The sequence below is a fragment of the Sturnira hondurensis genome, unplaced genomic scaffold (genome assembly GCF_014824575.4).
Source record: "Sturnira hondurensis isolate 20B ecotype Veracruz unplaced genomic scaffold, ASM1482457v3 Scaffold0021354, whole genome shotgun sequence".
NCBI classification, from domain to species: domain Eukaryota; kingdom Metazoa; phylum Chordata; class Mammalia; order Chiroptera; family Phyllostomidae; genus Sturnira; species Sturnira hondurensis.
The window spans coordinates 29457265-29479108 of record NW_028093985.1 but is presented as its reverse complement, the minus strand read 5'-3'; the positions used below and the strand labels follow the sequence as shown (position 1 = coordinate 29479108).

At 36.4% G+C, this 21844-nt stretch overlaps 1 protein-coding gene and 1 pseudogene across 1 annotated transcript in view; one reads left to right on the top strand and one right to left on the bottom strand.

Annotated features, from left to right (window-relative positions):
* The window catches only part of FBXL17 (F-box and leucine rich repeat protein 17), a 480048-nt gene that overhangs the window by 17899 nt on the left and 440305 nt on the right, over positions 1-21844 (top strand). The window contains exons 3-4 of the mRNA XM_037031996.1: positions 162-419; positions 20503-20634. Of these exons, the coding sequence (XP_036887891.1) occupies positions 162-419; positions 20503-20634 (390 nt within the window). The remainder of the gene's footprint in view (positions 1-161; positions 420-20502; positions 20635-21844) is intronic.
* Positions 17172-17748, bottom strand: LOC118977421 (ubiquitin-40S ribosomal protein S27a-like; annotated as a pseudogene).

Sequence of the window (21844 nt, the reverse complement as noted above, 5' to 3'; positions counted from 1 at the left end):
CAGTTCTTGTTATGCCTTAATATTAAGAAGAAAAGGTTTCTTTCAATTGTGTTTTCATGTTATAACCTAGTTATATTGTTTATTGGGGAAACTTTAATAAAACAATAGAAAATACATATCTACATTTAGCAAAAGTTTAATTTTGTTTTTCTCTCTCACAGGTTACTGATGAATTATTGGAAAAAATTGCATCAAGAAGTCAAAATATAATTGAAATCAACATTTCTGATTGTCGAAGTATGTCTGATACTGGTGTGTGTGTTCTAGCATTTAAATGTCCTGGACTTCTTAGGTACACAGCCTACAGGTGTAAACAGCTTTCTGACACTTCTATTATTGCGGTTGCCTCTCACTGCCCTTTACTTCAGAAAGTTCATGTGGGCAACCAGGACAAACTAACTGATGAAGGACTCAAACAGGTAAATTTTAACATCTATAAAGTGGTTTAACTCATATTAACTAAACATGTTTTCTTGTAGCAATACTTTAAAAGATTGTTATGTAAAAAATAATGCCCAGACTAAACGAAATCATGTTTTTAATGTATCCATAAATATTTTTTTGGTTTGGTGAGCTAGTATGCCATTGTTACAATTGACAAAATAGCTTGTGTTTTACAGTGAGTGCCTGAACTTCTGTGACCAAACATTTAATTAATTTATTCTTTTGTTACTTAAATTTTGTACCAAATTTTGCTTTAGATAACAATCCTATGCAGTTTGGATCAGCATGAAGTTTTAAAAATCAACTTTTAATTTCCCTTTTATGCTACTAAATAATGCGGTTACATGCTTTAAATACCTGTTTCAAGGCATAAATGAAAGTCAGAGTTAGAGAGTATAAAATAAAGAAAAAGGTGGTAATCATTCATACTTAGCACAATAATTGAATTATAAATAGTATCTCATGTATTTTATGTTTCATCCACTTCCTTTGGTATTTAAGGTTTCTTGTCACAGAGTTGATTATTTATTCGATGAATATTGAGTGGATTATATGGGCCAGACCCTGGATTTGTGAATATTTTGAGTATTGGGTAATGTTCCTACTATTATACTAGGTACTTTTTATATTTTACATTTAGCTCTTGAAATAACTTTGTGGCACAATTGATCTTAAACTCATTTTGTGAAGGAAGAAATTAGGGCTTAGAGAGATCGATGATTTTGCCTAGTATTTAGCAAGTGGTTGAGTTGTGAGCTGAAGCCTGCATTCTCCAAAGCCACTATTGTCTGTCCATGTTTCTAGGCCCATAGACTGCACACCTCCAGACCTCGAATAAAGGAGCCTGCTCCAGGGGGCAGAGGCTGTGCACATTTACCACTCTACCTGCCATATCCTCAGTCAACACTTACTGAAAGAAAAAATAATTCCATTCAAGAACTTTGTCAGGATTAATGTTTAAATTTAAAATGGGGATGCAGTCTAAACTCTACTGGTTTCAGTACAACCAGAGTGTCAATAAAGTCCTAGAATTAAATCTGACCTGAGAAGAAGTTAGAAATAAAATGAAGACCCCTACATTTAAAGATTACATATGAATTGACTGAGAACTTTGAGACTAATTCAGTAAATCTTCCATAGAATATGATGTATTCTGGAATTAATTTTTGATAGATTAGATGTTTGCTTCAGATTTGCATGGTGGCTGAATTATGAATTAGTTATATGTAATTGATAGAAGTTGTAAAACAATCTAAATCTTTTTCATCTTGAAATATTTTTAAAAGTGACTGCATTACATTAAATAATTACATAGAAACCTCATTGCAGTGTAGAAAGTAATAATTTTTTATGCTTAAGACTCTGCTATAGCAGGGGTAACCTATTTTAGTGTCTTTCTTCTGATGAAATGGTGTTGTGGTATAGTTGAAAGAGAATGCTGTTCCATAAATATAAAATAGAAATAAAAATTTTATCAAGCAATGTGCAGCCTTATGGACATTGATATTTTCTATTCTATATACTACAGCATGGGCCAAAGTAGATTTATAGTTGCATTATGATATGCTTTTGAGCTAATAAAGTTGTTGTAATAATCATAACCTACATGATTTTTTTCCATACAAACAACTGTGAACCTACTTTTGCCCACCCTTGTGTTAATGTTAAATAAATGTTGGCCTTGACCAACTTAGTGAATTAATTTCATAATCTAGTGATGTTTGATGAGTTCTTCAGGGGGGAGTGTATAATGGTTTTAGTGAGCTCTAACAACTTAAAAATATATAATAAAGTTTTAAAAGGCCTAGGATGAACTATTTGTAATTCATGAATTTCCTTGGGATTATTATTATCTTTTTACTTCTAAATATAGCAAATGATTCAATTGTTGATTTTACAGATCAGGTTGCAGGGTATTTGTTTTTTTCCTTCTCTGTTACTAAAAACTGACAAATGTTTTAGAATGATACAATATTCTTGATAATTTCTTTAAAGTGTATTTCCAATATAATCACTATAATTTTGATTGACTTTAGCAAATACTATGTGGATTTGTTTTTTTTGAGTTGTGTTTTTATAAGAGTAGTTACGTAACGTATTTGTATTTGCAGTTCCAATGGACCTAAAATTTAATATTTTAATAATTGCACTCTACTTAACAGTGTTTCTTTCTTTTTTTTAAATAATTTTTTAATTTACTTAACAGTGTTTCTCAAACTTATGGTTAAGCACCTAAAAGTTAGGCTGTTTTTGGCCAAACACTATGTTTTTTTTTTGTAAAATACCACCTTGAAAACTTGATATTTTTATTTTCATAAAAATAATGGCCAATAATTATATCAGTGGAATGTATTTCTATTATACTCATCTCATAAAATATAATAATGTATTATGGGGGAAAAAGAGCTAGTTAAGAATAATAGGCTGTTTCAGTTTTTCTAGAATTTTATTACTATCTGGACCTTGCCAGCAAATGAAATAAAGCAGTAGCCAAAGTATTCAGAGAAATCTAAGAAATTGTATCTTTTATGTTAGTATTTTATGTGATTTATATTTTATTTTAGCAGCATGACACCTCAATCCAATTCATGAATCTCTGTAGAAATTTCTGAAAATAATCACTATAGGCATCTTCTCAAATTATTAATAAAATGGTACAAAAATAAATGTTGCTTTAGTAAATTCCAGTCTTGCTACATTGTGAACTTTTAGGCCTTTAAAAATAAATATTTAGAATGATATCAGCAAAATGGCAGAGTAGGCAGTTCCAAAGTTCCATTCCTCTACAGAAACATGAAGAAACAGGCAGAAACTATTGGAACCAACTTTGAGAAAATAGTGTTTGACAGCAACCAAGCAAATGCTGAAACAAGAAAAAGTCAATTAAAAAGTGATGGGAAGGCTTTGTGGCATTTTTTCCTTGTCAGTGCTCTCTCCCTCCCCCAGGTTGGCAACAGGTTTGAACAGCAGCTCACATTTCCAGTGTGAGACCAAGGTCCCTGGTTCCAGAGGGAGAAAAGCAGACTTTATTTACAAATTACTGTATTTGTGTATTCTAACCTGCCTGGGAGCTTCCTGATTCAAGGCACTCAGATCTAGGGACTGGATTAAAATTAAAAACTTTTGTGCTTCAAAGGACATTTTTAATGGAGTGAACAGAAAACCCACAAAATGGGAGAAAATAGTTGAAAATCATATATATGATTAGGATTTAATAATCAGAAGGTGAAGAACTCCTGTAACTCAACAAAAACAAACTGAAAAAAATCACCAAAAACTCACTTGAAAAATAGGCAAAATGCTTGAATAGACATCCAAAGAATATGTACAAATGGCTAATAAGTACAGGAAGAGATGCTCAACATTGTTAGTTATCAGAGAATTGCAAATCAAAAACCATAATGAGATAATATTTCATACCTACTCTGATGGCTATGAAAAAAAGTGAAAACAAAAACAAAAATCAGAAAATAAAGTATTTCTTTGGATGTGAAGAAACTGGAGCCTTTGTACATTGCTGATGGGGATGTAAAGTGGTGCACATGATCTGGAAAATAGTTTGGTGTTTCCTTAAAAGATTAAACATAGAACTATCATCTGAACCAACAATTCTTCCATACACAAACACACACACACACACTTGTTCACTAATTGCCTTAGCAACATTATTCATACTAGCTGAAAGGTAGAAGCAACACAACTGTCTGTTAAGAGATGAATGGCCTGGCTGGTGTAGCTCAGTGGATTGAGCGTGGGCCTGCGAACCACACGATTGCGGTTCGATTCCCAGTCAGGGCACATGCCTGGGTTGCAGGCCAGTTCCCAGCAGGGGACTCACGAGAGGCAACCATACATTGATATTTCTCTCCTTCCCTTCCCCTCTAAAGATAAATAAATCAAATCTTTAAAAAAAGAGATGAATGAATACATAAAATGTTATATGTGCAATGAAATAGTATTAAGTCATATAATGGAATGAAATGCTGTTACATGATGCCATGCGAATGACCTTGAAAACATGCAAATTTAAGTAGACCGGACCCAAAGAACAAATGTATGATTCTACTTATATCAAATATGCAGCAGGGGCAAATTCATAGAGACAGAACATAGAGGTTTTCAGGGGCTGGGAGAAATGGGGAATGGTTATTTGGTACAGCGTTTCTGTTTGGGATGAGGGAAAAGTTTTGGCAGTGGATAGTGAGTGGTGATGGTTGCATAACACCAAAAGTGTAATGAATGGTTTTTCATTATATACCTAAATATGGTTAAAATGGCAAATTTTATATTACATATATTTTACCACAATAAAGGAAAACAACATCATACTTTTTTTTAGATTCTTAATTTCTATAAGATAAAGGAAACTGTCAGTCTCACCTAAACTGTCTTTACATGTTCTAGTGATACTCAGGTAGCTAGGTAAAGGGCAGTTATGTAATCTTTATTGAGCATCGACCATGTGTCAGGCACAGTGTACATGCTCTAACTATATATTCCTATGTTTAGTTTCTCTGTTGATTCACAATCACTCTGTGAGTTAGCTATTATTCCCTTTTTATAGATGAGAAAGCAAGTACAGAGAAACTGTAAGTAGTTTTCCCGAGGTAAAGTTGTAAGTGATAGTGCTGACAGTCATATCCAAGGATGACTGGAGTTCACGCGGTACCCTTACCTCATTCCCTCCCCTTTTCAGATGACACGACGCTCATTTTATCCCTGTAATGATAATTGATGTTTACAGTGAGACTGAGAAACCAGAAAAGCCTTCCTTATCAAAATGTGTTATATTTAGGTAGTTTAAGAATGCCTTAAGTATCCTCTTTTTAAATTAGCATCACAGTAAAGGGAAATAAATGTTTTGTGTGCTTTTCATATGATAGGTATTGTATCATAGGATTTCATATATATTTTCCAATTTACTCTTCACCACAACACTGATATGGTATTTCAAGGTTAAAAATAGGATCTCTTAGAAGTTAAGTAACTTGCTCAAGTGCGATTCTGCTTGATCTCCAAAGCCTAGGTATTACACCTAGGATTATAAGCTGGGTTGTCCAATGACTGGAGAAAATATTCTCCACATATAATAGTATAGAGCTTTCATTTAATGTCAAGAAGGCTTGCTTTTTTTCTGGAAATTGTTTGCTATAGGACTTTTTAAAATGCTTCTTCTTTAAAAATCATTTTAAAAGATTTTATTTATTTCTAGGCAGAGGGAAAGGGAGGGAGAAAGAGAAGGGGAGAAACATCAATGTATGGTTACCTCTCATGCAACCCCCACCGAGGACCTGGCCTGCAACCCAGGTGTGTGCCCCAACTGGGAATCATACCTGCTACCCTTTGGCTCACAGGCTGGAGTTCAATCCACTGAGCTATACCAGCCGGGGCTAAAAGCACTTTTTAATTGTGTATTTTCCATTACCATTTATCACTCTTATATCCTCTTCCACCTCCACCCACCGACACTTCCTCACAATCATCACACTGTTATAGCACTTTTAAAATATTCACTTTATATGAATCGTAAGGAATATTGTCCCAATAGCTTCTTTCTTTACCCATTAATAATAATGATGATATATAACATTTACTAAGTACTTCTATATGCCTTACAGTTTGCTAATAATCATTTCTACTTACATTGTTTTTTTAAAATTTTTTGTCCTCACCCAAGGACTTTTTTTCATTGCTTTTAGAAAGAAAGGAAGGGAGGGGGAGAGAGAAACATTGATGTGAGAGAGAAACATCAATCAGTTGTCTTCTCCTATATGCCCTGACTAGGGATTGAATCTGCAACCTGGGTATGGGCCCTGACCAGAAATTGAATCCATGACCTTTTGGTCCACAGGATGACTCTCCAACCAACTGAGCCAAGGTGACCTGGACACATTATTGGTTTGAATATTCTCAACAATCCAATGAGGCATAAGGATATATTGTTATAATTCAGTGTAAGTCTTCTCACGTAAACAGCCTGAGAATGGAAGTCAGTTAGTTGATTGAAGTCACTTAGATTATAGAATCACAAAAATCAATATGGGTTGTAAACATTTTCATTTTAAAAACTATATAAATGTAGATTCATTAATGAGTCTTTTGGTACAAGGTCAAGGCCATTTTTTGGATTAAGAGATGATTAGAGTTTTGACTTTACTATTGTGCTTAAATTCTCACCATGAGGTGGCATTCATGATTTTCAGTTATTTTTCATTGGAGGGGAACAGGCACATAAAACTATTATGAAACAGGAAGAGTGCAGCAGCTCGTAGAATATGATTTTCCCAATATTTTATAATTTTATGGTTGTCTTATCTAAAACTAATTCCATAATAGTTTTTTTTTATTCGGTTGCTTTCATTGAATGCAAAATATTAAACCTGCTACACCTATAGCAAGACCTTTCTTTTTCCTTTCATTCAGATCAGTTTATTAAATATTTATTTATTTACTAAAAATAAAACTGATTACATTTATTTAATTCCTTATGGGTTGCATTCTGTCTTCTGATTAGACAACAAACTTTTCTGGCCAGGCAGAGAGCTGCATATGACCCAGATGGAGAACCTATGCTGAATTTGTAAGTTTGCCCCAGAAAGTGTTTGCTTTTTCCCAGTTTCCGTGTTGGGATTCCATGATCTGCTGCCTCTAGGTACACAGGTTATTTTGCCATACTACCCTCCCTCCTTAAACAAACCAAATCTTTCCCCAACCATGACCATTGAGCCAAAGTGGAAGACAGTCTGATCATTTATACTGATATTCCTCTAAAAGGTGATTATCAGACTAGGAGCATGAATTATTAGGTCATGAATAATCATTCATCATTGTGTATATTTTAGAGAAAAATAGAAAGAAATACAAAATAACATATGGGCAAATTAAATATCCTTTTCCTATTGAACTTCAACTTGTAGCCTGAATCAATTCTTTACCTAACTCTTCTTTTCTTTTTTTTTTAAGATTTTATTTATTTATACTTAGAGTGAGGGGAAGGGAAGGAGAGAGGGACAGAAATATAAATGTGTGGTCACCTCTCATGAGCCCCCTACTGGGGAACTGGTCTGCAACCCAGGCATGGGCCCTGACCAGGCATTGAACCAGCGGCCGTTTGGTTTGCAGCCTGCACTCAATCCACTGAGCTACACCAGCCAGGGCCTAACCCTTCTTTTCTTATTTTGCAAAAACAACTTTTTACTTTCTTACATGAAGTTTCCAATGCCTACAAATCTCTTTCTCTGCTTTAAGGCTTCTGATGGTTCTGGGATTACCAACCTATAACTATTTACTTACACTTACTAGAGAAAAGGCATTCTATATCGTGTGTCTCTGAATAGACTGACATATTTAAACTGGCCAGATGACTCCCAAGGAAATCTGGCTTTAGGCTCGCAGAAGTGACCTTCCCCTTCTTTTCTTTTTCTGCTTAGACAAGGAAAGAGCAGGAAGACAGTGGCAAGCCCTGACAGTTACTAATATATCCAACAGGGCAGAAACTTCTCCCAAGTAGTCAGGGGACCTGTCCCTCACACAGGCTGACTTCCTCCCCTCCCTGCCTCTTAGGTTACCCTAGTGTGGTATTTATTGAGGAGGCAGTTTGCAGACTTCTCCAGGCCAGTACTATCTGACAGAAATATATTGTCGGTCACATGTCACATAAAACTTTATTGTAGCCACATTAAAAAGTAAAGATTAGATTTCTTGGCCTATGGCCAAGACAGAGCCATAGGTAGATACACTGTGCCTCCTCGCATAACCAAAAGGACAGCAACAAATTTAAAAACAAAAAAACAACCACAACTGCCAGAAAAGTGAACTGTATGGAAGTCTGACAACCAAGGAGTTAAAGAAGAAACACTCATCGAGACCGGTAGGACAGGTGGAGAAAGACAGTGGGGAGGAGAGGACTTGCAGCAAAGTGGCAGCTGGACCGGGCCGTCCTACATTTGTGTGCAGATAAACCAGGAGGAACAACTGGGCACTGAGACAGACCATGGAACCCAGGGTTCCAGCACAGGGAAACAAAGCCTCAAAACCTCTGAATGAAAAAAATCTGTGGGGGTTGTGGTGGTCAGAGAAACTCCCAGCCTCACAGGAGAGTTTGTTGGAGAGACCCTCAGAATCCTAGAAGGTATACAAATCTACCCACCCAGGAATCAGTACCAGAAGGGCCCAATTTGCTTGTGGGTGGTAGAGGAAGTGACCGAAAGCCGGCTGAGAGCTGAACAAGTGGCATTGTTCCCTCTTGGACCCCTTCCCCACATACAGCTCATGACGCAGTGACATGGGTTGCCACACCCTGGGTGAATACCTAAGGCTCCACCTTTTATTATGTAACAGGTGCACAGAGACAAAAAAATGGCCCAAATGAAAGAACAGATCAGAGATCTGGAGAAAATACAACTAAGCAATGAAGAGATAGGCAACCTATCAGATGCACAGTTCAAAACACTGGTAATCAGGATGCTCACAGAAATGGTTGAGTGTGGTTGCAAAATAGAGGAAAATGAAGGTTATGAAAAGTGAAATAAAGGAAAATGGAACCAACAGTGACAGAATGAAAACTGGGACTCAAATCAATGATTGAGAACAGAAGGAAGTAGTAAACATTCAACCAGAACAGAATGAAGAAAGAATAATTCAAAAAAACGAGGAGAGGCTTAGAAACCTCTGGGATGGCTTTAAACATTCCAATGTCTGAATCATAGGGGTGCCAGAATAAGAAGAGTAAGAGTAAGAAATTGAAAACATAATGAAGGAGAACTTCCCTAATCTGGCAAAAGAAACAGACTTCCAGGAAGTCAAGGAAACTCAGTCCCGAAGAAGTTGGACCCAAGGAAGCACATACCCAGGCACATCATAATTACATTACCTAAGATTAAAGATAAGGGTAGAATCTTAGAAGCAGCAAGAGAAAAGCAGACAATTACCTACAAAGGAGTGCCCATAAAACTATCAGCTGGTTTCTCAAAAGAAACTTTACAGACAAGAAGAGGCTGGAAAATATTCAAAGTCATGAAAGGCAAAGACCTACATCCAAGATAACTTTACCCAGCAAAGCTATCATTTAGAATGGAAGGGCAGATAAAGTGCTTCCCAGATAAGGTCAAGTTAAAGAAGTTCATCATCACCAAGCCCTTATTATATGAAATGTTAAAGGGACTTACCTCAGAAAAAGCAGATGATCAAAACTGTGAACAGTAAACTGGCAATAAACTCACGACTATCAACAACTGAACCTAAAGAAAAAACCCAAAAACAAACTAAGCAAACCACAACAGGAATAGAATCACAGAACTAGAGATCACATGGAGGGTTATCAGTAGGGAGGAGAGAGAATGGGGGAAAAGGTACAGGGAATAAGAAGCATAAATGGTAGATACAAAATAGACAGGAGGAGGTTAAGAGTAGTAAAGGAAATGGAGAAGCCAAAGAAGTATAGGTATGACTCATGGATATGAACTAAGAGGGGAGGGTAATGCTGGAGGGCGTTGGGGGTACATGGTGGAGGAGAATAAAGGGGAGAAAAAAATGGGACGGTTGTAATAGCATAATCAATAAAATATATTTAAAAATATTCTAAAAAAGTAAAGGTCAACAGATAAAATTGATTTTAATACTATATATAATATAATATGTTCAAAATAAAATATTATATTTCAATGTATAATCATTATAAAAATACTAATGAGCTATTTTAGATACTCCTCTTTTTACTGAGCATAATTTACATTTACAACATAACAAATTTAGATTTTCTTTTTTTTATGGGGAGTAGTTGAACTGCCTGATTTTTTTCCTTTTAAATGTACTTTGTTTTATATTTTATTTTCTTTTTATTTTAAATATATTATATTGATTATGCTATTGCATTTGTCCCAATTTTTCCCCTTTGCATCCACCACTTGGTACATCCTATTCCCTTCACTGATCCTCCTCTTGGCTCATGTCCATGGGTCGTGCATGTAAGTTCTTTGGCTTCTCCATTTCCTATATTGTTCTTAGCATCCTCCCTGTTGATTTTGTCCCTACCAATTTGCAATTATTAATCCTTGTATCTTTTTCCCCAATCTCTTCCCTCCCAAAAGATAACCCTCCAAATGATCTTTGTATCTATGGTTTTGTTTCTGTTCTGCTTGTTTGCTTAGTTGTTCTTTCTTTAGATTCAGTTGATGATAGTTGTGAATTTGTTGCCATTTTAATATTCATGGTTTTAATCTCTTTTTCTTATATCATTCCCTTTAACATTTCATATAATAATGGCTTGGTACTGATGAGCTTCTTTAGTTTTACCTTGTGTGGGAAGCACTTTATCTGCCTTTCCATTCTAAATGATAGCTTTGCTAGATAGACTAATCTAGGTTGTAGATCCTTGCTTTTCATCACTTTGAATGCTTCTTGCTAGTCCCTTTTAGCCTGCAAAGTGTCTTTTGAGAAATCAGCTGACAGACTTATGAGGATGCCTTTGTAGGTAATAGTCTCCTTTCCTGTTGCTGCTTTTAAGATTCTCTCTTTATCTTTAACATTTGGCTTTTTACTTATGGTGTGTCTTTGTGTGGTCCTCTTTGGGTCCAACCTGTTTGGGGCTGTCTGTGCTTACTGGACTTAGATATCTGTTTCCTTCACCAAATTAGAGAATTTTTCTTTCATTGTTTTTTCAAATGCATTTTGAATTTTTGCTCTTTCTCTTCTTTTGGCACTCCGATGATTCAAATGTTGGTACATTTGGAGATGTCTCAGTGGCTTATACTATCCTCGTTTTTTTGAATCCTTGTTTCTTGTTGTTCTCATTCAATGTTTTTTTCTTCCTTGTTGGTTCCTTATACATTTTCTTTAAATGTTAATGTAGCCTTCACTTCTGCTTGGGTATTTTTATGCTTTTTCAGTACCCAATGATTTTGAGCATCCTGATTCAGAGTTTTGAACTCTGAATCTGATAGGTTGTTTATCTCCATTTCATTTAGTTCTTTCCTGGAGTTCTGTTCTTTGGTTTGGGCCATATTTCTTTGTCTCTTCATTTTGGCAGCCTCCCTGTGTTTGTTTCTGTGTATTAGGTAGTGCTGCTTTGACTCCATGTCTTGGTAGCATGGTCTGTTGTAGAAAGGGCACCTGTAAATTTTGTCCAGTAGAGCCTTAGGTAATAGCCAGGGCTAGGCAACCTATTTCACCACTTGTGGCTGTGTACAGGAGGGCTCAGAGAGGTGAGAATGCCACTGCTTGGCTTCTTGCAATTACCCAGGAGGAAGCTGTCTCCCAGCACTTGCCCTGTTTTCAGTTACCTACTTACTCCCTTTCTCCTTGTATACTACTTGTGCCCTTCCAGCTATTTGCCCTGGTGCTGAATCCTAGAGGGTATGAGTCTGCATGAGTGCGAGAGTCCTAAGTTGGTTGCGGGCCCTTTAAGAGGACTCTCTTGGGAATCCCGCAGCTTCTTCAGCCACCCCAACCCCGTACTGCCATAAGTTAACGGGACTTATTTTCCTGGTGCTGGAACCCTGGGCTGCATGGTTTGGTTTGGGGCTAATACGCTTTGCTCCTGAGGTATACCTCCCAGTTTTTATCTACCACACATGAANTTGGCTTCTTGAAATTACCCAGGAGGAAGCTGTCTCCCAGCACTTGCCCTGTTTTCAGTTACCTACTTTCTCCCTTTCTCCTTGTATACTACTTGTGCCCTTCCAGCTATTTGCCCTGGTGCTGAATCCTAGAGGGTATGAGTCTGCATGAGTGCGAGAGTCCTAAGTTGGTTGCGGGCCCTTTAAGAGGACTCTCTTGGGAATCCCGCAGCTTCTTCAGCCACCCCAACCCCGTACTGCCATAAGTTAACGGGACTTATTTTCCTGGTGCTGGAACCCTGGGCTGCATGGTTTGGTTTGGGGCTAATACGCTTTGCTCCTGAGGTATACCTCCCAGTTTTTATCTACCACACATGAATGTGGGACAGCCTGTTCTGCGACCTCTCCACACCTCTCTGCCTCTCCTACCTGTCTGGATGAGTGTGGCTTTAAATCCTCGGTTGTCAGACTTTCATATAGCTCCATTTTCTCACAAATCTGGGCAATATTTGTTTGGAAGCTTAGTTCTCATGTTTACGATAGGTGTGTGTAGAGGTGAAGTATGTTTACCTATGCCTCCATCTTAATCCAGTTTATTTAATATTTAATGGAATTATTTTATAATTACAGCTAGAAAAAAAAACAGGTTTGAGAATTAACATCACTGTTACTTGGCAGTTTTTACGCCCTCAAGTTTTTTGACATTTACTCTTTTAATATGTCAATTTTTTGTAAAATATACATAAAAATTTGTCATTTTAGCCATTTTAAGTGTATAATTCACTGACATTAAGTACATTAATAATGTTGTATAACCATTGCCAATATCTGTTTCCAGAACTATCATCAGTTCAAATAGTAACTGCATATCTATCAAGGAATTATTTCCTATTTCCCTGGCCTTTCCTCCACTCTCTAGTAAGTTGTATTCTAAATTCTGTCTCTGTGAATTCTAGGCCTTTTATGCATATCTTATGTAAGTGGAATCATACAATATTAATTCTTTTGCATATACTTCATTTCACTTAACATAATGTCTTAAGGTTCATCCATGTTATAGCATTTATCAATGCTTCATTATTTCTTATGGCTTAATAATATTCTGTTTTGCGTATAAACCACATTTTTCCTATTCATTTGTTGACGGAAACTTGATGGCTTGCTATATTTTTAAAGTTACATTACAAAAGTTTTAATCACAGTATTTTTTTTTGTTGAAACTTTAGTAATAAGTAACAAAGGTTTTTGTGTATTGGTGCTAAAATAGTGTTTTTTACTGGTTTCCTAAAAAATTAAATACCTTTTCATTGTATAATAGATTCATACACTGAAATGAATTATTTAATTCATTTAATAATTAATTATTTAATAATTATTAATAATTCAATTATTTAATAATCAAGTGATTATTCTGTGTATGTTGGGAATTTTCACTTTTGAATTATGATTTTAAATTATATGCCATGCTAATACGGTATAAAATTTCTGATTTTAAATTATATGCCATGCCAATACGGTATAAAAATTGTATTGGCACATATTTTGGGAGCTCATGTAGCATATTTTCATTGTATTGAATGGAATTACCTTTAAACAAGGAAAAATTGAATGATACAAGTCTAGGAAAAAGATTCAAATTTGAGCCCTTAAAGTGGGTTAGGTTAGTGGCAGTTTGAAACATTTGCTTTGCTTCATTCCATATCTCATAGTCTATACTACTCCACTACACAAGATGAAATGAATAAGTCAAAATATAAAACTCTTGTATAATTTTACAAACATGAGCAATTAATGTGTGGATTTATGAGAAGATACGGATTGGGGTTGTTCACTGTCTTTTTTGCACGTCTGTACTAGTGACAGTGGTGACAGAGTAGGAATGGAAAGTGAGAGGAACAGCCTTCTTCTCTGTTGAAGGTGGCATACCTGATGTTATAAAAATCTTTTCTTAGTATTGGTTTTGAGCAGCTTTCCTGTGACACTGGAAGACCAATTCTTGTTTTTATCCCAGTGGGTCCCATGTTGTAATTTCAGTTGCTTAGCTTTTTTGTTGGTTAAAGTTTACTCTTCTTAAGGAGCTTGTTTTATTATAAAAGAAGCCCAGTAACAACAGATGGTTTCTTAAAACAGATTCTCTTTTGTAAATTCTCAAGGGTGTTGTGAAAAACCTTAGTTAAAATTTGAGGTTTTAATCAAAACTGGAAAAATCACCTCCCAATATTTTATAGAAACATTTGAAAAATATGTTTGGATTTTTTTGAGTAACTTTGTGAATAATCTTGAGTAATTATTGTAAAGAAAAGAATGAATTGAGGATATTTTCTATTTACTCTAGTTTATTTACAGTTTAATTACTGCTAAAATGAAACGGCGTAATGGATGGATGGACTGGTTTCTTTTGTTAAGATTTTACTCATTTATTTTTAGAGAGAGGGGAAAGCAGGGAGAAAGAGAAGGAGAAAAAGCATCATTGTCAATCAGTTGCTTCTCTCATGCCCCTAGGTGGGGATCTGGCCTGCAACCCAGGCATCTGCCCTGACTGGGAATTGAACCAGCGACCCTTTGGTTCACAAGCTGTCACTCAATCCACTGAGCCACACGAACCAGGGCTGATTGCTTTTTTTAAAGACATTGCAGTTACAGGATGATCATCTAACTCTTGCTTACACTCAGTTTTATGCTTTAATAGGATAAATCATTGAAAAGCCCAAGATCTTTCCCAGACTCCTTTAACTTGGATGGTTTAGACAAGCCCTTCCTCTAGGGCCTGGTTCTTACCCTGTAGTGGCACCTGTTTGGTGTCTGAGCTGTGTGCCAGGGCGCTTAATCAAGACTCGTCCATTTTGGCCCTGACCAGTGTGACTTGGGCATTGTCCCACAGAGTGAAAGGTCGCTGGTTTGATTCCTGGGTAGGGCACACGCCCGGGTTGTGGATTTGGTGCCCAGTCGGGCCATGTATGAGAGGCAACTGATCAAAGTTTCTCTCTTAAATCGATGTTTCTTTCCCTTCCCCTCTCTCTAAAACTGAATAAATAAAATATTAAAAAAAGATTTTTCTGTTTTGGTAGGGCCAGACCTACAATGTCTTTAGCTCTCTCTTCCTGAGTATACAATACTATATTTAGAAGTTATACTACTACTACTACTACTACTACTACTACTAGTTATACTACTACTACTACTGCTACTACTACTACTACTACCACCACCACCACCACCACCACCACCACCACCACGGCTGCTGCTGCTGTTTTTTAGACAACAAATTGTGTTAAATTCAGGGCATATTGACAGGGATATTCATATAGGGCTTGGTTGGTGCCCTGTGAACATTTTTTTTGTGGCTGATGGACATATAGTTGCATCATTAAGAGATCTGAACATCAGCAAAATTGGGAAATATACTGGGTGTAATGATTGACTGTAGTGCCTGGATAGTCTGGAACATTAGCATGTTTGTGGTTGGGACCATGGTGATTAGTGCAGATAGGCACTGATGCATATGCAGTCTTGCCTATTATGTCTCATGAAGATATCTAAAACAACATCAGTTTCTACAGTGAGACTAAATGATAGTAATTATAATTATAAATGACAAAATTTTCCTTAGTAAGTTGCTTGGGTTCCCATGCTGCTGATGTATGTTGAGGCCAGCCATGTGGTCCTTTTCTGTGTATAGCTACTCTTGTGGTCCCTGCTTCTATGGAAAGTTGTTTGTAGATAAAGCAACCCAAACCACTTGCTAAGGTCAAAACATGATGTAATCTCCTCAAGTCTTTCTCCCAGGCTGCAGCAGTATGACTTGACCTGCCTTAACATGAGATTCTACCAAGCTCTCTTCACACTGATGTCTAAGACCCTACAGAATACCTTATTCATGCCTTTTATATAGCTTCTGTTTTCAANCATCAGTTTCTGCAGTGAGACTAAATGATAGTAATTATAATTATAAATGACATAATTTTCCTTAGTAAGTTGCTTGGGATCCCATGCTGCTGATGTATGTTGAGGCCAGCCATGTGGTCCTTTTCTGTGTATAGCTACTCTTGTGGCCCCTGCTTCTGTGGAAAGTTGTTTGTAGATAAAGCAACCCAAACCACTTGCTAAGGTCAAAACATGATGTAATCTCCTCAAGTCTTTCTCCCAGGCTGCAGCAGTATGACTTGACCTGCCTTAACATGAGATTCTACCAAGCTCTCTTCACACACTGATGTCTAAGACCCTACAGAATACCTTATTCATGCCTTTTATATAGCTTCTGTTTTCAAAAAATATTTCATTCATTTTAAAATTTATTTTTAGAGGGGAAGGGAGGAAGAAGAACATCAGTGCATGAGAGATACATGGATCTGTTGCCTCTCACATGCTTCCAACCCGGGACCTGGCCTGAAACCCAGTCATGTGCCCTGACCCAGTGTCAAACTGGCAACCTTTTGGTTTGAAGGCTGGTACTCACTCCACTAAGCCGTACCAGCCAGGGCTGGATCCAGTTCTTTTATTTCTCAATGAACCTGCATGGTGCCTTAAGTATTGAGGTCTCTTTATTGCCTAGGATCTGATCAAATTGACAAATAAGATAAAGGAATAGTGACAGAGGAAAAGAATCAACTTTATTACTCAGAAAGGATACATTAGAAAATATTCTTAGTAATAGAGTTAAGTGAGTTTGCTGACTCAGTGCTAGAGTTTGGCTACCTCTTATCATCAGGCAGGCCAGCCCAGTAGAGGAGCCTGCCCATGTAGAAGTGGAGGTTGCTTGCTTCCTGTGGGCAGTTTGTTCCCAAGATGAAGAGTAGTAGAAATTAGCTGAACATGTAGAGTTTATTAAACATGAACTAACCAGTGAAGAGACAGGAATTAGATTAATCAGACTTCCTCCAGAAGAAGGAAGCAGTAGGAGAGAAGAAGCATTTTCCTTCCATGTCTGTATTTTCTTGATTTATTCATTTTAGAACATTTGTACTGATTGCTTGCTTGGAAGCTGAGCATTTAGCTCACTTATCCTCCTTCCCTGTCTTCTTTCCTCTCATCTTCCCAACATAATTCTATTAGAATTTTGGTTAAACAAATATTCAGTGTTTACATTTTACAATTATGTACCTATCTTTTTCTCTATAGAATTTTGTTTTTATTGAAATTATCAAGCGTCTCTTTCTCCCCTTCAGTTTATTTTTAAATTTTTTGTCCTTGTTTTTTATTAACCCAAATACAATGACTTGTCTTTTTATTTTTTTCAAAGCAATAGGTCAGACAGCTTTTGCCACAATAATGTTTGTCCCAGTGGCTGGTATAATAATTTCAGCACCACATTCTATCTAAAGGCGCTCCCGACAAAGGCAACTGATTTTGCCATTACCCACTTCGTAGCATTTCAGAACAGCCAGCTTAACCTTCTTCATTGTATACTTATTCTTCTGGGGAGTGGTGTGAGATTTCTTCCTTGTCTTAGCACCACGATGGCATCTCAGCACAAGATGAAGAGGGGATGCCTTTTGAATGTTGTAAGTCGGACACACTACGTCTATCTGCCAGTTGTTTGTCAGCAAAGATCAGTCTTTGCTGATCAGAAGGAATTCCTTCCTTACCCTGGATCTTGGTCTTTACATTTTATATTGTATCTGAGGGTTCAGCCTCAAGAGGGATGATCTTCCCAGTAAGGATTTTCACAAAAACCTGCATCTTGGCCGTGATTCCACCACAGATAGCAGGTTGGAAAAAGCCTGTTTAATTTTTGTAGTTTTAACACTAAAGGAGCCAAAGCTTTTCCTCAGTTGTATTAGTATTATCTATATGTAGATGCTTCATCAAAATTTATCTTCTTAAAGCAGAACTTCCTGGCATAGTCTGAAGGCTGCATGATAGACTTCTTATATATAAATACCTTTATATTAGTGGTCATTTTAGTATCTCAACCTTCACCATTATCCTTAAGACATTCCTCATCTTGCTGCTTTATTAGACACATTATTCAGATGTCATGTCTTCTTTCTCTTGGCATATTGTCATGTTTTGTTCAATACAGACTCTAATAGTTTCCTGACAAAGAATGTATCAGAGGTAAATCTTTAAGAAGTTGCATGTCTGAAATCTCTCCTTTCTACCCTCATGTTTAATTCATAGTCTGAATACTGAGTATAGAATTCTAGGTGTGAAATAATTTTCCTTTAGAATTTGATAGCATTGACCTATTGTTTCCTTTTAGTGTTGTTGTTAATAAGTTCGATGCCTTTTTAGAATTTTTTAAAAATTCTTTGTATGAAGTCTTTTCCTTTCTGAAAGCCTGTGGAATCTTTTTTTATACTCGTAATTCTGAATTATGAATTCAGAATTTGGCCTTGCCAGGGGTCTATTTTTGTCCTTTGTGCTGAACACACGAGTCAGCCCTTCAGTCTGGATGTCTGTACTCTTTCATCCTGGAATATTTTATAAAATTACATTTTTGAATCTTCCATATTCACTGTATAAGCTTTCACATTATGCCCACCTTTTCAGCAATGGGTTTTTGCTCTCGGGTATGAATGGTGTGTCCCAGTCCGAAGACCCAGTGTTTTTCCCTCCCCAGTGGACTGCAGGGTTTTACTATGGTGGAGGAGTGGCAAGGTGCGGCTGTGCAGTGATGGGAGGTGATCTGAATACTTCACAACCCTAAAGCAGACTTTCAAGAATCCTGTGTTTTTAGAACCAACCTTACCCTCACAGCCAGACATTTGTGAGCCTATTGGCAGTTCTGTAGGGATTATCAAGTTGCTTCTGTGTCTTTTCCATAATTGGCTTTGGATCCAGCTTTCTCAGGTTTAAGTAATGTGCCATTGTACATTTGCTCTGGAAGTACGTGTACCCTTTAATGCATTGTAAGATCTGGTAGTGGATCTAAGGAACATGATAAATACTGATGAATGAAAATGGTGTTTCCTTGTATTTGCAACAGCAGTGGTAGTATGTGAAATTGTCTTTGATTTCTGTTGTTTACCAAGTCCTGTGTACTGCTAAATACTGTTTTTTTCCCTTACATAAATAGGTGACAGGCTAAAGTTGATTTAGAGAGGATAGTATGAAAATAAAAGGGTCATTTTTTTCTCATTCACTCTGAATTCTACCTGTGTACCCAATTTAGAACTCTTGAATTAACTGGAACATTATGAGACCATAATCATGGTCTCCTGTATTTGTCCACATTTTTCAAAGTGGCTTCCAGGGAGTGCAACCTGATCAACCTTTCATTCATTCAGCAAATATTTGCTAAGTATCAACTAAGTATAGGACACTGGGCTGGCATCAGGGACACATTAGTTAACAAAACAAACTTTTATCTTCATGGAGTTTCTATATCTAGTAGAATAGATAATTGGTTATGGTGTAGCCTGTATTAAAATACAGTTTATATATATTACCACCCCTAGAAAAATAACTGAAATCACTTACCTTTCTGAGAATATCAGTATTTGAAACAGAATTTGAAAGGTTTTATTATAAAAGTTATATTTATTTTTATTTATTTTTAAAATTAGATTATTGTTGTTCAATTACAGTTGTCTGCATTTTCCCTCCACCACTCTCCACAACCCCAGCCAAACTCACCTCCCTTCCTTGCTTCCAGTCTCCCCCTTGGTTTTGTCTATGTGTCCTTTATAGTAGCTCCTGACAACCCTTACCCCCATTATCTCCTCCCCCTCCCCTCTGGCTATTGTTAGATTATTTTTAATTTCAATATCTCCAGTTATATTTTATTTGCTTTTTCCTTTTGTTGATTATATTCCAGGTAAAGGTGAGATCATATGGTATTTGTTCCTCACCACCTGGCTTATTGCACTTAGCTCTCCAGTTCCATCTATGCTGTTGCAAAGGGTGGGAGATCCTTCTTTCTTTCTGCTGCGTAGTATTCTATTGTATAAATGTACCATAGTTTTTTATCCGTTCATTTACTGATGGGCACTTAGGTTGCTTCTAGCACTTGGCTATTGTAAATTGTGCTGCTATGAACATTGGGGTACATAGGTTCTTTTGGATTGGTGTTTCAGGGTTCTTAGGATATAATAAAAGTAACAATTAAAAAATATATATGAGATGGATAGGCAGAAAAAACAAAAACACTACCACACATTATCATACTAATTAGATTAGCCACTATTAACACCTTGTATATTTTCATTTCTTTTCTATATGCATATATTTATATGTATATTTAAATATGCACAGTTTGTTTGTAAAACTGGATTATACTGTAAAAACATGTAAAGCCCTGGCTGATGTGGCTCAGTGGATTGAGTTCTGGCCTGTGAACCAAATGGTTGTTGGTTTGATTCGCAGTCTAGGGCTCATGCCTGAGTTGCGGGCTAGGTCCCCAGTAGGGGGTGCACAAAAGGCAACCACACATTGATGTTTCTCTCCCCCTCTCTCTCCCTTTCCTCCCCTCTGTCCAAAAATAAATAAATAAAATCTTAAAAAAAGGAATATGTTGCCTTTTAAATTTTCTAAGCATTTAACCAAATCTTTTTGTTCACAGCTGGGCTCAAAATGCAGAGAACTGAAAGATATTCATTTTGGCCAGTGTTACAAGATCTCAGATGAAGGCATGATCGTCATAGCCAAGGGCTGTCTGAAATTACAAAGAATATACATGCAGGAAAACAAATTAGTAAGTACTTATGTCATCCTTGTGTTTTTTGTTCTGTTTCTAACTTTTGAATTTCTTATAATTTACCTTATAAGTTTTCTTCTGCTTAGTATTTTTTTTTTGGTGGCTTAGAGGCAAATCCTATGTAAAAGCAAGAGTTCATTCCACACAATGATTTTACAAATTGATGCTCTAATGTGGCACTTGCATGACAGTCAGCTAATTCAGATATATTGGGAAACAATTAAATTTTAGTTGTAAAACATAATAAATATGTGGTTGTAGTCCTTCCTGATTCCCCTAGAGATTATAATATTACTAGTTAGGATTTATAATATTCAGGAAGATGTATACTTGTGAAACAGAGCTTTTCACTAAGTATGGTAAAAAAATGGTGATTCCATAAATTGTGGTAGATAATCTTGGTAACTACATAGGTTTTATATTTTAGGCACACATATATGCAACTTATTTACACTTCTTGTTTTATATGTGATATGCTTAAAACCATTTAATTTTATTTTGAGGTATAATTTACGTATCACACAACTCACTCTTTTAAAGTGTAAATTCATTGATTTTAGTATATCCACAAAATTGTACAATCATCTTCACTAATTCTAGAATATGTTCATTACCGTGAAAAGAAACTCTGTGCTCATTAGCTATCATTCCCTACCATTCACCCTTTCTTCAGGCCCTGGCAGTTAGTAATCTGTTTTCTGTTTCTATGGATTCGCTGGTTCTAGACATTTCATATAGATGGAATTACATAGTATATGGTTTTCTGTGTCTGGCTTTTTTCATTTAGCATAATGTTTTCATGGTTCATCCTTGTTATAGCTTATGTCAGAGCTTCATTTCTTTTTAGGGCTGAATAATACTCAAAATTTATTTAATTTTGATTTGGTAGACACATAGTACAAGTTAATGGAAAAAGTTGTCACTAGGGAGGCACCAATAGAGTTTCCAATGCTGAAAAAAGGTGTACTTTACAATAGGCAAGATGGCTGTAGCCACTGTGACTCTGTTAGTTGTGACTCTGTTAATGGGACTGAGGGCAGTCCCATTAACCAAAAAGTTGCGGGTTGGGTTTCTGGTTCAGGCACTTGCCTAGATTGCAGGTTCCTACAAAAGGCATCCTATAAAAGGCAACTGGTTGATGTTTCTCTCTTGCATTGATATTTCTCTCCTTCCCTTCCACTATCTCTAAAATCATTGAACATGTCCT